Here is a 16,782-nt window from a genome sequence, read left to right on the forward strand (position 1 = left end):
TAGCATTGGACATGGGCTCTTGGTTTAAGGGAGGCCCAGGCCTGGAACATTTCGGCGGGAAAATGGCGCCGTTGAGCTCAGCCTATGGGCAACAGCCGTTCAAACACTCGGAGCGGTCTGTATGGCCACTCCAAACACGGATGCTGGTTCGTGGACTATACGGCAAGGTTGAAATCAGCTATATGTATTTTATAAGAAGAAAAAAATGTTTATGTAAGCTGTAGCGGACAAAAAAAAGCTAGAAGGTCCAACACCAATCCCTTCGAAATTTGGCGGGAAAAAGATGACGTCATAGGCATGCCTCGGCTTCTGCGAGAAGCCTTTACAGGCGTACGGTCATTCCTAATACGGAAATCGGTACATAGACCAGCACCCAATAGACCGTTTCGCTGACCAGTGGGCCAGAGTGACATCTCCCAGTCAAGTACCCGGTGGAACGATCACATGCTGCTTCCCTCCCGCGACCCCCGGTCCATGTGAACCCTCTGCTCTCTCTCCCACGGCGCACCGAGTCCACAGTCCACACCACACCACACAAGCCAAGGAAATTCCCCACCGCGATGCCTCTCCGCCGCCGCCTCCTAGGTCTATCTGCCGCCGTCTCCGGCGGTCTCCGCCGCTCGCTCGCGACGGCCGCCGCGCACCCCCCGTGGGTCATGCTCAACCGCGAGGCGCAGGTCATCGGAGCGTGGAGCGCGGCCGCGCGCCTCGCCGAGCCGCCGCACGTCTCCGAACTGCGCCTCCCGGAGCACGTCATCGAGGCCTTCCCCGCCCCCGACAGATACGTCCTGCAATTGCGCGCCGGCGCCATCTCCGGCGCGAGCGGCGACGGCCTCCTCTTCCTCTCCGTCCTAAACGCACGCTTCACCCCTCCCGCCGCCGGCGAGCAGCCCGCCGTCCTCGAGCACGCCCACGCGCCCCGCGTCACACGCCTCGTCTGCAACCCTCTCACCCGCGAGCTATCCCGCCTCCCGGACTTCGTCTCCGACCCCAAGTACGATTTCGTGCTCGCCGCCCAGATGGCCATGGGCGTGCTCACCCAAGCAGACCGCGGGCAGGGGCCGCCTGACAGGTTCGTCGCTGCCTTGCTGAACGGGGAGCAGATGCTCCGGTTTCGTTCGGAAACAGGGGAGTGGGAGGCCGTGGCGCTCTCGCCGTGCTTTTTCCCACTTCCGCGGCCGCGGCGAGTGACGCTGGACCAGGAGACGCTGGCATTCGGCGGTCGCCTCTGGTGGGTCGACCTGTCCTGGGGCGCACTCTCCGCCGACCCTTTCAGCGACCGGCCGGAGCTCTCCTTCGTCCAGCTGCCGAGGGGCAGCGTGCTGCCTGAAGGCGCGCAGGACCAAGCGAGGAGCTTGGGTGTCAACACACCTTTCAAGTACCGGCGCATGGGTGTCAGCCAAGGGCGGCTGCGCTACGTCGAAGTCTCTCGGGAGGAACCGTTCCTTCTCAGCTCCTTCGTGCTCGACGACGAGGGCAGCGGCTGGATGCAGGAGCACCGGGTGGTGCTCAACAAGCTCTGGGCGAGCCACATGTCCCTACCCTTACAGCAGGGGGCGACGACACGCATTGTCCTCATTGACCCAGTTAATGCCAATGTCGTTTACCTCGCAGTTGACACGCTAGCCGTCGTCGCCGTGGACATGGACAGGGAGGAGGTGATTGGGAGTTATCCATACAGCGACACCGCCTGCATACCATGTGTTCTTCCACCTTGGCTCGGATCAAGCCGGATCCCTTCTGCAGGAGGTGACTCGCTTGTTTAGTTTGCTAGATTACATACTTCTCAGCGCAATATACATAATACTTTTGTCTACATAACCTGATCACTCAATAATGACCAATACACGTAATTAGTAACAATTGTTTCTTCACTGTGTTTGTTAACAATTGGATGTCAAATGTTGTTTTTATGGTCGAACGACCCTTGGGTTCGGTTTCTTATAGAAAGCCCAAAGAAGATTGTTATTGTTCGTTTGTATGAGAAATGGCAATGCATTGATCTAGACACACTTGTATTATATTCACATTTTGTATTAGAATGGTGCAGGTACTTGGGGGTGGGGTCTCAAGTTCCAATCCCAATTTTTTCCTAGATTTCCAACCCCTGGGCATATCTACATTTTATCCTGATCAGAAAGAGTTTATTTGGTTTTGAACAGAAATTTAGCTAGTTTTGGTTGCTTCATAGCTTACAAGTTCGAGTAATCTTATCTGGTCGTTGCTGGTGCAGACTCTCAGTTACGACTTGTCCATATTTCCTACGAACTGTCGTGTAAAATGAAATGCTTGGACCGGATTAGAGTCCTCCTTTTTTGAAAAAAAAAGAGTTATCTGCAGGTTTTGAATATGTAATTTACACTGCATGTTCTACATTTAATTTCTGTGCCTCTATAATTCGACTATTGAAGGATTTTATGATGTTATATCCATTTTAATCACGCGTCTACAACCAAGTGTTATCGTCAAAATAAATATATTCATCAAATTATGTTGTGACTTATGGGCACACTCTGATCGATTCTTGTTAACCTGCTCTAAGTATCAAATTTTTTCCTAGCTCAACTTTTTATATGCAATGCACATAAATCTACACTGTTATAGATTATATTGTCTTAGTATTGTTGTTTTCAAATTCTTGTGCGTTGATCAAATGAACCTTTTTCAGGCAAGAAGTTCGTTTGGAAAAACAAGACTCTGGTAGATGTCCAAGTTTATTCTGACAGCTACTACAAAAGATGAAGGTACCAATTTAGACATTCAGTGAATCTATATTTACTTTCCTTCAGTTGATGCTTCATTGCTGACTGTTAGTTGTATCTCATTCAGTCACAAGTTTGGGATGCTCCATTCTTTTTACACGCATTTCTTACTCAATTCATGCAGTTTATGGATTCGGAAAACATTGATGTGTGTTTATTGCTGATTATTACTACTTTTTTGAACTGATTTTCTCTGTTCGTCCAACGTATTGTTACCCCTAGTACCGTCATGTCGTTGGTTGAGTTATAATTGGTGTTTTAGTGGAATTGGTAATATTTGCTAGGAATGAAGACTTGTGACATATTTACTCTTAGAATGGTTATTTTGTTGAAGTGTGCTACTCCATTCATATTCTTGTGGCAGCAACTTGCGCTAGCTGCCAAAAATTGTCATTTGGTGTCTCAGCATGGAACTTTGATCCCGCTGTATGTATTAGTGTTTCTGAACTAGCAGGCATGTAACTTTGATCCCGGTGTATATGTGGTATTGTAGATATAAATAGTTTTCTCCATAAATTTGGTCAAAGTTTGACTTTTCAAAAAAAATCTATATGAACTGCATTTATGGAATGGAGGTAGTGCTATTTTGATTTTCTCTGTTCATCGAACGTTCCTTAATACTGGCTTGTCGTTGGTGTTTTAGCTGAACTAGTAATATTTTTTGAATTTTTGAACTAGTTATATTTACTGGGAACCGAGGCTAGTAACATACTCTCTTTGTTGAATGCTTATTACGTTCAAGTGTGCTACATGAACTTGTTGTTCCCTTCATATTCTTGTGGTAGCAATTGGCCTGGCTGCGAACATTTATCAGTTGGTGTGTCAGCATGGACCTTGTATCCAGGAATATTAGTGTTTCTGAACTACTACTCTAGTAGGCATGAAGGATGTAGTCTTGTTCATCATGGTGATCAATGTACATGTGCCTGAAGCATATATTGCCTTGTCATGAGGACGACCGTTATTCCTTCGCCTGAATTATTATCATCAATCAATTAGAGCCTGAAACTGAATCTTGGTAATTGCTAACAAATCGATCGTTTTGTGATTTTCTTTTGCAACCAAGACTTGGATAGAAAACAAACATGTTGCCAGACTGACAGTATTGTTACAGTTTTGGAAATGCAGATAGATGGACTACATTAGCGTTTTTTTGTTTACTCAAGATTTTTTTTTCTTGGTGGAAAGTAAAGCTGGGATACCAGCAGATGCTGGGCACACACCCATTCTTGAAAGCCGAATCACATAGCGGGCAACAAAAGATATCTAAAAGAAGTTATCCGAACAGCAGTTCATTCAGTAGTTTCCTTTGCTGTTTATCCATATCACCCATTTTCACATGTTTATTCAAATCGATTACCGTACTAATTGCAGCCTCCCAATAATTTACATTCTCACGTTAATCATACCAAAAAAAAACTTGCAGTTTGTGTGTCTCTAATGTTCCTTATTTTTCTCCTCAGGTTTCTTAAAACTAAAAGATGCTGATGCCCTAATCAAGTAGGAAGCTGATGGTGGTAGTAGCTTACTGATGCCGGGGGGAGAGGGGGGGGGGGGGGGGGGGAATCTGGAGAAGCCTGAATTTTTGGAGTGCCGATCATGATCAATTCACTGTACCTCGTTTGCACGGCGTATGTGATGTAAACGATAGCAAGACAATCCATTCCTAGCAGAGTTGAACGGACGATTAGTTCGAACGGTTCAGTGTTTGCCGCCTAAACTATGCATGATTTCGTGCCAAATGATGGTGCATTGCTCTTGTTAAGTGACATGGATGAAGTAGGGTCCGCTTGGCCTGATGGCACTTGGTCTGAATTCAGTAGGATTGTACGGTAACCTGTTTGAATTCAGTTATAACTAGTACCCTTTTTTAGATTGTACGGTAACTACTGGATTTACGACTGTTGCGCGGGAGGAGGAAGAAAATGAGCTGAATTTATCGAAGTTTGACTTTCTATCTTTTTTTTTAGAATAAGCTTGAATGGGCTGACCCGTATAGCATTGCACATGGGCTCCTGGTTTCAGGGAGGCCCAGGCCCGGAGCGTTTCGGCGGGAAAATGGCGCCGTTGAGCTCAGCCGATGGGCGGCGGCTGTTCAAACTCACACGCTCGAAACGGCCCTCCTCCTCGGCTTCCACAAAACGTCGCAGGCTGTACGGCCATACCGAATACGGAAATCAGTTCGTGGACCGCGTTGCAGTGGACCGATCTGGCTGACGCCTGGGCCCCGATAGAGCACTGCCCGTGGAACGACCGCACGGTGCCTACAGTTATTGCCATCCCCTGGTACTGTATTTGTGGTGTGAGCCAGCCGGACGCAGCTTCAGTGCCTTAAAAGGCACCTGCCTTTGGGTCACTGACATGTGGGCCAGCCACCTGTTGGGCCCACATGTCATAGACACACAGGCAGGTGCCTTAAGGCACCGAAGCATAGTCCGAGCCAGCCATTCCCCACTTCAGAGTTCAGACTTCAGACCACAACCAGCGCCATGTCTCTCCGGCGCCTCCTAGGCCTCTCCGCCGCCGCCGCCGCCGTCCCCGGACGCCCCCGCCGCTCCCTCGCCACGGCCGCCGCGCACCCTCCGTGGGCCATCGTCAAGCGCTGGGCGGCGGCGGCCGACGAGCCGGCGCCGGGCGCGCTCGTGCACCTCGACCACCCGCCGCGCCTCTCCTGCCTAGGCGTCCCGAAGCACCTCCTCACGCCCATGGCCAGCCCCGCCGCGGACAGCTACGTCAACCAGATAGTCACCGGCTCCGTCCGCGCCGCCAGCGCTGACGGCCTCCTCCTCCTCTCCTACGTCGACGAGCGCGTGGTCTTTCCCGTCCTCGCCGAACAGGGCGCCGCTCCGCTGCGCAATGAGCCGACCGAGCACGCCGTCAGCGTCACGCGTCTCGTCTGCAACCCTGTCACCGGTCAGCTCTCTCGCCTCCCGCCCGCCCTCTTCTACGAGCCTCATGTCAGAAAGCTCATGTGCGGCAAGCACACGGGCCTACTCACCCGAGCCGGTCGCGGCCACGACGGGCACGGGCCGCCCGACAGGTTCGCCGTCGCCGCGCTGCAGGGGGACCGGATGGCCCGGTTTCTCTCGGAAACAGGCAGGTGGGAATCTCTGCCGGTCTCGACGTGCCAGCTCCCGCTGGAGCGGGCGATGGTGCTGGACCGGGAGGTGGTGGCCTTCGGCGGCCGCCTGTGGTGGCTGGACACGACCTGCGGCGCCATCTCCGCCGACCCGTTCAGCGACCGGCCGGAGCTCTGCTTCGTCGAGCTGCCGAGGGGCAGCGTGCTGCCGGCCGCCGCCCCACGGGACTGTCCCGATTGCGGGGACCCCTGCGGCGGCTGCGGCACATCGAAGCACCGGCGCCTGTGCGTCAGCCAAGGGCGGCTGCGGTACCTCGAGGTCTCTCAAGAAGAGCCGTTTGTGCTCAGCTGCTTTGTGCTCGATGTTGACAAGCGCGGTGGCTGGACGCTGGAGCACCGGCTCGACCTCAGCCGCTACGAGGCTCACCGGTACGGCCACCCATGGCTGCCCTTAAAGGGGGAGAACACGCCACAAGTTGGGTTTCTTGACCCACTTGACGCCAATGTTGTCTACATGTCGGCCTGCATCACCACTCTTGAGAATACGCCACGAGTCGTCTTCGTCGTGGACATGAAGATAGACCTTCCGTTTCGGAGTTATGCGTATAGATCAGGCGAACCCTGCTTCGTACCTTGTGTTCTTCCGCCGTGGCTTGGATCGAGCCAGATCCCTTCTGCAGGTTGTGACCCGCTCCTACTCTGTTTTTTCTTCCATCTTTACATGTGCAGGTGTTGCCAAGAACTGTAGATTATCTCTGTGGAAATCTTTGGGGCAGGATTTGTTGATTCTAATGTGGGAATCGTCCAATAGAGATATTTTTGTCTCCGATAGCTAAATAACTACTCAAACCTTAGTACTAATATATACTATGTGCTTGGTAACTGTTGGTATCACAAAGAAAAGTTTGAAAGGGGATTAGTTTGATTGTGGAGTGGTGATGTGTATGAGAAATGGCCCGTTGATCTTTAACTAACCACTAGGATATCCTAGCATAAATTGCAGCCATGGATTAGTATGTATCAGTCTTATCCAAAAGCACAACTTATAATTCCACTTTTGTTTCTTTTCTGTTCTTAATTAGGTTTTAAACGGTGCTAGACTCAAACTACTTAGGGCCTCCAGTTCTCAGTCCATTCATTAAGTTAGAACTTCCAACCTGTGGTCATATTTAACCTGTTGGCCTTGGGCGTAAAGAATTTTTCTGAAAACATATTCATTGTAGTTTCAGTGATCTAGCCTCTGAACAGAAAATTTGCAACTATTTGTTTGCTTTCATGGTAATCACTATAGCTGACAAGTTCGAATAATCTTATCCTGGTTACTATTGGTGTTCATGACATTAATCAGCTCTTCAATCATGACCGGGAGGTTGGCCTTCCTTTGTCCAAAAAGCTCATCAATCATGGGAGAAATCTGATCGGCCTTGGCCAGTGACTTTGAATTAATTAAATCAATGAATGACTAATTTCTACCCCAAAACAACATTCTCCTTCTTTGGTACTTCTACAAGCTAGAATGCTCTTATCTAGAGCTAGTTTTACGATGTTTGAGACTTTCCAGTATACAATGCATGTTCTACATTTCATTACCATCTCTCAGTATTTAGAAATGGATTTAAATATGTCGAGTCCGTTTAACCACTCATGTCCACTATTCAAGCGTTACCTTGCTGAATAATTAGATCCTGTACAGTAATTATTTGTGCTATGGGCCTATGGCTTATGGGTACACTGTGCTGAATAATTCATAACCTTCCCTAACTATCAGGGCTTTTTTTAGCTCAACTCATGTATGCGATGAACAGAAATTTGTTGTGTTTTGTTCAAATTCTTGCACATTGATCTAATGAACCTTTTTCAGGCAAGAAAAGTGTTAAGAAGAACAAGAGTTTGGCAGATGTTCTGGTTCGTGCAGACAATCTGCAGAAGAGATGAAGGTACCAATTACCAGTGAATGAATCTCCTCTTCTGTTGCTTTGTTTTAGCCGATGCTTCTGATCAATTCACATGTATAGTTAGGATGCTGCATTCTTGTTACAAATATCTCTTACTCAATCCATGTAGTTTATGGATTGAGAAAACAACGGCTGCATATTTTTGCCAATTACTAATACCATTTCAGCCAGTTTTCTCTGTGCCGTCCAACATATTGTTCTACTTAATACCAGTTTATGGTTGGCTGAGCTCTAGTTGGTGTTTTAGTAGGACTAGCAATATTTTGCGGACTCAAGTCAAGATAATTAACATATTCACTCCGTAGAATGATTATTATTGAAAGCATGCTACCTGAACTTGGTAGAATTGGGGTGCAGCACGCCGATGGATTACTAACCGTACTAGAGTCGGACGCCGGAGTGCCGTGTGTGCAGTATTTTCGTTCTTTCATTCATGTTCTTGTGGCAGCAACTTGCTGTTCCCCAAAAGTACTGGTTATTGTGTCAGAATTGGCCTCCCAACCTTCCATCCAGGTGTATTAGTGGTTCTAATAGCCGGCACAAAGGAACTTCTCAATCTGGGACTAGCAATATTTTGGGGACTCAAGTCAAGAGTATCAACATATTCACTCTGTAGAATGATTATTATTGAAGGCGTGCTACCTGAACTTGTTCTTTCATTCATATACTTGTGGCAGCAACTTGCTGCTGCCAAAAAAGTACTCTGCTTCTTGTGTTTCTGAACAAGCGGGCAGCCCTGGCACAAAGGATGGCTAGCATTGCTCATCTCTGGAACACCGTACTAGAACCTGAAGGATACCTAGCCTTGTAATGATATCTGCTGTCTTTCCTTTTCATGAAATGTTATCACCAACTAATTCAGGGGTGAAACTTAAGAGTGATATCTTGAGACATTTGGTCATGGTGTAATTTCTGCTGTAATCAAGACTTGAACAGAAAATAAAAAAAATTGTTAGGAGCAAGGGTTCTGCCGGTTCTAGGGCGGAGATTGTAGGGGAAAGATGGAGGAAGACAAGGTCGAGGGCGCGGCGGCCGGCGGCTGGGCGCCGTCCTTGCGTGGTGGAGAAGAGGCGGCGGCGGTGCAAGAGGCGGCTAGGGTTAGGTCTCCCGCCTCCCTAAGGGAAGCCGAGCAAATACTGATTGCTTCTTGCTTGATTAGATTGATACATCTCCTCTCCTTATATAGAGAGGTTTACTTGACTCCTAAGCAAACGACCCTAATAATGATAAGATAATTGGGCTAAGCCCCTAATAACGATAAGATAACTTGGGCCGCAGCCCACTGGGCTAAGCCCCTAATATGCCGGTCATAACACTTCTCCCCGCCTGCACAAACAGCTCGTCCTCGAGCTATAAGGCGGGGAAGCGCTTGCTGAACTCCTCGAGGTGATCAACCAGCGTCAAACACCTCCGCGACAGCTGGGGCGGCCAGGTCGCCGAGCCCGGCGGCGACGGTGTCCTCCTCAATGTAGTCTGCAGCCTCCAGGTAGAAGAGTCGGGGCAGACGTGGCCGGGCATATAGGTCTTGTCGCAGTTGAAGCACAACCCTTGGCGGCGCCGCTCGAGTAGCTCGGCCGAGGTGAACCGGCGGAACGGGCGCGCCGCGGTCACGGCAAGGGGTGCCGCGGAAGCCTGAGCAGGCAGACCCTGCGCGGGAACATCCGGCCAGGGTGGCGGCCCAGCGGCCCCGGACGGTGATGCCTGCTGGTGAGCCTAGCCATCTGGAGGTCCTGGGGTCCCTGCAGCTCGACGTCCACGCGGATATGATCTGGCAGACCGCCGACGAAGAGTTCGGCCCGCTGGTGAGCCGTCACACCGGACGCGTGGCACGCCAAGGCCTGAAAACGGTCGGTGTAGTCCTGCACATAGAGGTGAAGGGAAGGCGGCCCAACTCCGCCATCCGGCTCCCACGTATCGGTAGTCCGAATCGAAGGAGGCAGAACTCGCGAAAACGCTCCCATGGGGGCATGCCGCCCTCGTCCTGCTCGAGGGCGTAGTACCACGTCTGTGCAGCGCCGTGGAGGTGATAATAGGCGAGCCAGGTGCGGTCCGACGCGAGCATCCGTTGCCCCTGGAAGAACTGCTCGCACTGGTTGAGCCAGTTGAGGGGGTCCTCGGCGCCGTCGTAGGTGGCGAAGGCAAGCTTGGCGAAGCGCAGCGGTGTCTGAGCATGACCGCCGTGAGTGTACGGCTCGGCGGTACGGAGCAGCGAAGAGGATGGCGTTGGTCCGGTGTGCACGGGTGGTCCGCAGGAAAGTGGTGGCCCGTCGAAGCCAGCGTGAAAACCCACGGAGCTGGAGGGCCCGTCGTACGGCAGGGAGGGCGCCGGCTGGTCCGCGGCCATGGTGTAGACTGGCGGCGGTGACGTCCCGGCCAACCAGGCCGGAAGCTAGGACGGCGATGGCGGGAACCGCACTTGCTGAATCGGCACGCCCGCCGGCGTGGTTGTAGTCAGCCCGGTGCTGGGCGGCGGAGGCGGCGGGTGCGGCGATGGCCGCGGCCGGCCATTGTGGCCAGATCGGGGCGGGGGCGGGGGCTGGCTATAGCTGCAGCGAGGGCTGCAGCGGCCCGACCAGCGTCGCGGTGGCCCCGGGGTGCGGCGGCTGCCAGGGCTGCCAGGGCGTTGGCGGCGAGGACCCGGGTGGCGTGGGTGATGCGGCGAGGGCCGGCACCGGCCACTGCAGCCATTGGGGCGCGGCGGCGGCCGGCAGCTGAAGCGGCCAGTGGTGGTGTAGAGGCCCTGTCGGCGTCGCGGGTGCCGAATACCACGGCAGGGCGGCTGGCGGCCCGTAGGGGCCGGCTAGGTATAGCCGTATCCCCTGGACGGCGGTGACGAGATCGTTGAGGACCCCGGTGATCTCCGCCAGGGAGTAGACGGCGGCCGGTGGTGCGGTGGAGGGCGTCGTCATCTAGGTGGTGGCGGCGCCGTAGGATGCGACCAGCGGCGTGGACGGGGAGGGCAGCAGCGCGGTGGAGAAGGCCAGCGGCGCGGTGGTGACGGTCGGCAGCGGAAGCGACGGGATGGGCGGCGGCGAAGACATGATCGAACTGAGCTACCTGATACCAAGGTGTTAGGAGCTAGGGTTCTGCCGGTTCTACGGCGGAGATTGTAGGGGAAAGATGGAGGAAGACGAGGTCGAGGGCGCGGCGGCCGGCGGCTGGGCGCCGTCCTTGCGTGGTGGAGAAGAGGCGGCGGCGGCGGCGCAAGAGGCGGCTAGGGTTAGGTCTCCCGGCTTCCTAAGGGAAGCCGAGCAAATACTGATTGCTTCTTGCTTGATTAGATTGATACATCTCCTCTGCTTATATAGAGAGGTTTACTTGACTCCTAAGCAAACGACCCTAATAATGATAAGATAATTGGGCTAAGCCCTTAATAACGATAAGATAACTTGGGCCACAGCCTATTGGGCTAAGCCCCTAATATGCCGGTCATAGCAAAAATGGTATCCTGATGATAACTCAGGTGTTTTATTTCAGTTTTGGGAACAGATATTGATGGACTATGGTAGCTGTTATGTTTACTCAAGAATTTCCTTTGACTGTGTTTCCATTTCGCTCAATCTCTTCACCTGTTTACTCAAAAATGTCCCTAATTTCTCCTCTTCCTTTTCAGGTTTCTTTAAACTAACAGCAGCTGTTGCTATAATAAATTAGGAAGCTGATGTGTGTGGTATCTTACTGGGCTGTCATTTTGGGAACTGGATAAGTCAGGGTCTGCTAAGAGTTTGCCGAACTCTTCGTATCTCGTCTTGGTGGTGATCTGGGAGTTCTTTCAGACTTTGGGTTCGTGGTAGAACATTCCAGTAGAACTGCAAAATTAGTTCAGCATGCAACGACTATCATAAAACATCATCATGTTTGTGTATGCTTTGTTTAGTAGCAAGACATTGCATCTGTAGGAAAAGATTGATGCTTCTACATGTTAACTCTCATATATTTATGGATCTATGCTTATCTCACCACCGCTGCATTGAGGATTTGTTTGAATGGATGAGTATTTGCTGCCATATCTTATACTCCCTCCGTCCCAAAATAAGTGTGTACTAAGGTAAGACACTTATTTTGGGATGGAGGGAGTACTTATATGTTTTCATGCCAATTGATGGTATATCATTCTTGTCAAGCGAGGATGATAATCAGTTTGCTATCTGTGACTCCATGAGCGAATCCCGTAGGACATGTAAGTGCACATTTTCACCACCAAAGGATCTTGAGCTTTAAGTGTAACTGGCACACGCGGGTGCACCCACTGAAGAACATGAATAACCGGCACAACATCTCCATCAAGCCAGTGTCATGGCAGTCAAAACAAGATACTGCCTGCAATATCTATACAGTAGAGGCATTCTTGATGCTTTCATGATGATTACATCCTAATATGTTCATCTGTCGCTCATATATAGTACATCTGCCTTTTTGGGGCAACCTTTGCCACTCCATGGTCGAACTCACCATGAATTAGACAACCACGAATCAGCCAATTCTTGAAGATTGCATAATAGCACATTATTCATTTGTTCATTTTTCTTTGCAGGAGAGCTTACAACCTTTCAAACCAATACAACAACAATAGAATTCACACCTGACCTATAAATCAAGATGCACACAACCAACTTATTATAAACCAAAGAGCACCTTGACAAACCTGTAACTTAACAAATAAGAGGAAAACAAAATAACAGGAAACAACGTAAACTTAAACCTTGAACATAGATGATGCCCCGCACGTTGTTGCGGGAATATTGTGCAGCATATTTCTATGTGATTCGGTGTGTAAAACATGAATATTTGAAGTAATAATAATAAAATAAAACTAAAAATACATATAATTTATTATGTTTGATTACTATGAAGTTGTAAAAAAACATTAAATATAAATAACATAATAGGGTGAAAATTCTCATGTAGGTTTGCATGTTGAGATTGGTCTTTTTCACATGCATATTTCATGATAAAGTGGCATGCTTGGATGTTGAGAGACATATGGTAATGTGGGTGGGCCTTTTCTCATGCATGTTGTGCGATGATGTGGCATGCTTGCATGTTGAGAGAAATAGTTAGCAGGGGCTAGCTATTTAGATATAGAAGATAGGTTGCTCCATGCTCAGCCAATAAAAAATGGCACCTAAAGCATTCTGGAAGACTTCAACATCAGCAGGCAAGTTGATTCTCATTAGTAGATTATCGTGTCGCCCTTGCATGGCCGGGAGCCATCCGCATGCGGGCTCTGGATACGTAGGCCTCAGCCAAAGGTCCTGGGAGCTCAACAACCAGGACCCTAGGAACTCAGGGGACCACAACAAGAATCCAGCTAGAAGGACAAGATGTGGTTCGGTGTGACCTAGTAGAGCGAAACTGAGTATGAACCGGTCTAGGCCCTATAACCCTAACTTGACCATGTATATAAGGAAAGTTAGGGGCCTTCCAGACAGCCAGGACATATTCTAGAGAAACAATAGAGCTAGGTCCTCCTACTTACCTAATCTAAAAGAAGATCCTCCTACCTACCTCTTTCTTTTCTCTGCCGTCATGCCGACAAACTTGTAATCCAAGAAACATAACTCTCAGACGATCTCTCTGATTGACAGTGAGCCCACAAGCAATACAAACACCAAATCCCGCCTTATCTCCCGGATCTCTCTCTCTCTCTCTCTCTCTCTCTCTCTCTCTCTCTCTCTCTCTCTTAGGAATTCAACAAGTCCCGTCTTATACCCGACAGGCAGATCACATGATAGTCGGGGACTACTAACGAGGATATGACACCGGAGTACCTCTACTCCAGTGGCAGACGACCACTCCCTCTACCAAGGTGTCGAGTCATACCCTCGGACCTAGGCATCCTGCCAGGGAGCGAACCATCTTGGGAGAGGAGGCCAGGAGCCATCCACACGTACACAGGGGCCGGATAAATAGGCTCAACCGACCAAGACACTAGGAACTAAGGGGACCACAACAAGAACTCAGCTAGAAGGACAAGATGTGGTCGGTGCGACCTAGTAGAGCGACACCGAATGAGGACCGATCCGAGTCAAGCAACCCTAACTTGACCATGTGTATAAGGCAAGTTAGGGGCCTCCCAGAAAGGCGGGACTAATTCTAGAGAAATCCCAGAGCTAGGTCCTAATGCCTACCTCTTTCTTCTCTCCGCCACCAAGCTAAGAGACTTGTAATCCAAGAAACATAACTCTCTGACGATCTCTCTGATCGCGGGTGAGCCCACAAGCAATTCAAGCACCAACGCAAGACTGCAAGAGTAGGGTCTTACCTTCTTTCTGAAGGCCCGAACCTGAATAAATCCATGTCCCGTGGTTTGCCATCCTGACATGCCCCCCGCCCCCTCCTTCGAACAAATTGGCCATCCGTCGACGACATTGCCGGTAACGAAACACCGACAACAACCAAGAAGAGACCAGATCCAATGTGAACACGGGAGAGCAATGAACAGATGCGGCATCCAGTGCAAAGAAGGTTGTGCGTGGGAAGATCCAATTCGAGATGGAGAAGAAGGTCTGGTGACGGAATTCTTGAAATTCAAAATAGTACTAGTAAGATGCCCGTGCTACGCAACGGAATCATAAAAGACCACATGGAACATTATTTACTTAAAAATTATAGTAAGAGTAAGTACATTGCTACAAAACAATAAATAATGTACCGAGCCAAACGATTTCTTCTCCATATTCACCTTGCAGGAGGACTTCTTGTACTTTATTATTCCTCACTCTATCCCATAATGCGATAATAGAAAATCCTTCCGCCCACGCAATTTGCAATTGCAATGACACTCCAAATCAGTCTGTCTTCTTCAGCTCTTCGCTATTGCAACCATTAGTAATTTTACCACCATATCAAATGTTGCATCATGCTACAGAATGCTTGTCTATTTTTGAACTTTAACAATCAATAGTTTGAATAAACACTTAGAAAAAAATAACTCAATTTGTCACACTCCACGACCCATGACCTGAGTAGTAACCACAATCCACAGCCAATGACCATCGAAATAAGCTTTATGTAGCAAGAGTTCTAGGTGCAATAAGTCGAATAAATCATATTTCTTACCAGCTTGCTAGTAAAGCATGTGCAAACCTAATTTTGAACTGTATAATTAGTAAACATTTGCACTAACTGGCACTTCCATACACAAACAAATGCAATCAGATTGGCCTTAGAAGTCTGCTATGGAAGAAGCACAAACAAATACTTGTATCATGGAACACAAATATGTTGTCTTTTAAGGCATAATAAACTGCTAATTGCACATCATCTACTGTTTTCGTAATTGCTGCTCGTGTATACACCTAGGAGGTGTTCGGTGCAAGGAACTTAACGCAAACGCAAACACAATCGAGTTATACAGTTACTATAAAGGGAATGGAGAAAAAACAGAATTTGTTTGGTTACTCTAATGAACTGTAATAACGTAATCGGCCGTATGACCAGGCCCACCGTCCATCCCCATCGGCGACATCAGCGCGTTTGACGCCGCCGACCAGAGCTCCCAGGCCAGCACGTCAACCAACTCGTCTCCAAGCTCCTCGCCATCCCCTCGCTCGGCCTCGGCGTCCAAGCCCCTACCCTCGAGCGCCGTCTCTGCCTCGCCACCGCAGACGAGAATTCTGACCTCAAGCAGCGGGATGATGTGCTGCTGAAGCCCGCAGCTGGAGTTGGCGGTGGGCGTGGTGGCGCGCACAGGCGTCAGCACGTTCTCGTTCATCCTCACCGTTGTGCCCGGTCTACAGGTCCTCACCCACGTCGGCCACTGGGTCACTGCACGCAACGAGCCAGGCCCCAGGCATGCAACACACTCATGATCGTCATGACCTGACACTATACCAGCGTGCTACAGTCTCCATTAGCTACAGCCTGCATTTTTGGTCAGAACCATGTCCAACATTGAAATAAAACAACAATCTCATGAGTCTAAGAATAGTATACCGAATCCAGAAGAAATAAAAATCATTTCATAATTAGTAGACAAATTCCAATGAAAACAAGTAAATTTCACAATTGCAGATCCTCTCCCACTCCTCACTTTTGTTCACAAAAGAAATTCAGAATATACAGCACCAATCCAAGAATTTGAGTCTAAAAGAATTGGTTCGTCCAACATCATTGGCCAAGTTGCCAGCTTGCTGCTGAGATATTGACTTTCTCAAAATGAAGGAATCCTCCAGAAGTAATTAAAACAGCGTGATCTTTCAACTTTAGAAGGCCAAGGCTGAAACCAACGTCCCTCTGAAAACCGACTTTTATTTCTATGAAAAGAAACACAATAAAAAAACAACCTATTTCCTCTCAAAATCTGTTAAATGCATCACTTGTGTGTGAAAACCCCATATAATTAGTGAGTGATAAAACACATGCACTCCTGTGAATAAAACAAAACTAACTTACTCCAGCCTATAGATTGGCCTACTCTATTTTACTGGACAATCATATACCCTATATTATTATTTTTGCGGGGAATGATAAATCTAGTACGATATTAAACAGTGCCATACAAAAGTGTGTAAAACAATTAGCTGAACATGGGTCACCGGTATTAATACAGTAGGGCGTGCCTCAGTTTCTTCTCACGTTCATATGCAGGACATAGGAGTACATGCTGTATTGTTGCTACATTTCCCAAAACAGAAGCAAGTGAAAGCTAGCTACAGACATACTCTTCTTAGGATTTTATTTAGATAATGGTGCAGAGCAGGCGTACCAATAAAAAATGAAATCCTTCTAATGCCTAGCAGAGCAGCGTAACAGTCAAAAAGAAAATCCTTCTAATGCCTGGGATCAAAATAAACCGAAGAATAAAAACAAGGTTATCATACCATGCCCTATTAATCTGCACCTTTGAAAATCATTCACCTACTTTTTCCCAAGGAGATCCAGAATCCAGGGAATCAAGCAGCATATATGTGACACGATACTTTCTCCTCAACGCCGAAATGCCATTGATGTTGGCTAGAGGAGGAGAGGATGACGGCGCGCT

At 49.0% G+C, this 16,782-nt stretch overlaps 2 protein-coding genes across 2 annotated transcripts; both read left to right on the forward strand.

Moving 5' to 3' along the window:
- The first annotated feature begins 498 nt into the window (after positions 1 to 498).
- LOC120968236 (uncharacterized) lies at positions 499 to 4,306 on the forward strand. Its single transcript, XM_040394819.2, has 3 exons — positions 499 to 1,749; positions 2,669 to 2,744; positions 4,226 to 4,306. The coding sequence occupies exons 1-2, from the start codon at positions 561 to 563 to the stop codon at positions 2,740 to 2,742; spliced, it is 1,263 nt and encodes a 420-aa protein (XP_040250753.1). The 5' UTR covers positions 499 to 560; the 3' UTR covers positions 2,743 to 2,744; positions 4,226 to 4,306.
- Positions 4,307 to 5,251: 945 nt separating this feature from the next.
- Positions 5,252 to 11,783, forward strand: LOC120972740 (uncharacterized). The gene is made up of 3 exons (XM_040398242.1): positions 5,252 to 6,521; positions 7,703 to 7,778; positions 11,410 to 11,783. The coding sequence occupies exons 1-2, from the start codon at positions 5,252 to 5,254 to the stop codon at positions 7,774 to 7,776; spliced, it is 1,344 nt and encodes a 447-aa protein (XP_040254176.1). The 3' UTR covers positions 7,777 to 7,778; positions 11,410 to 11,783.
- Positions 11,784 to 16,782: the final 4,999 nt, after the last annotated feature.

This window comes from Aegilops tauschii, chromosome 1 (genome assembly GCF_002575655.3).
Source record: "Aegilops tauschii subsp. strangulata cultivar AL8/78 chromosome 1, Aet v6.0, whole genome shotgun sequence".
In the NCBI taxonomy this organism is placed as follows: domain Eukaryota; kingdom Viridiplantae; phylum Streptophyta; class Magnoliopsida; order Poales; family Poaceae; genus Aegilops; species Aegilops tauschii.

Coding starts and splice junctions, on each gene's coding strand:
- LOC120972740 (XM_040398242.1), top strand. CDS start 5,252: ATGTCTCTCCGGCGCCTCCTAGGCCTCTCCGCCGCCGCCGCCGCCGTC. Junction 6,522..7,702: donor GAGCCAGATCCCTTCTGCAG/GTTGTGACCCGC, acceptor AACCTTTTTCAG/GCAAGAAAAGTGTTAAGAAG.
- LOC120968236 (XM_040394819.2), top strand. CDS start 561: ATGCCTCTCCGCCGCCGCCTCCTAGGTCTATCTGCCGCCGTCTCCGGC. Junction 1,750..2,668: donor CCGGATCCCTTCTGCAGGAG/GTGACTCGCTTG, acceptor AACCTTTTTCAG/GCAAGAAGTTCGTTTGGAAA.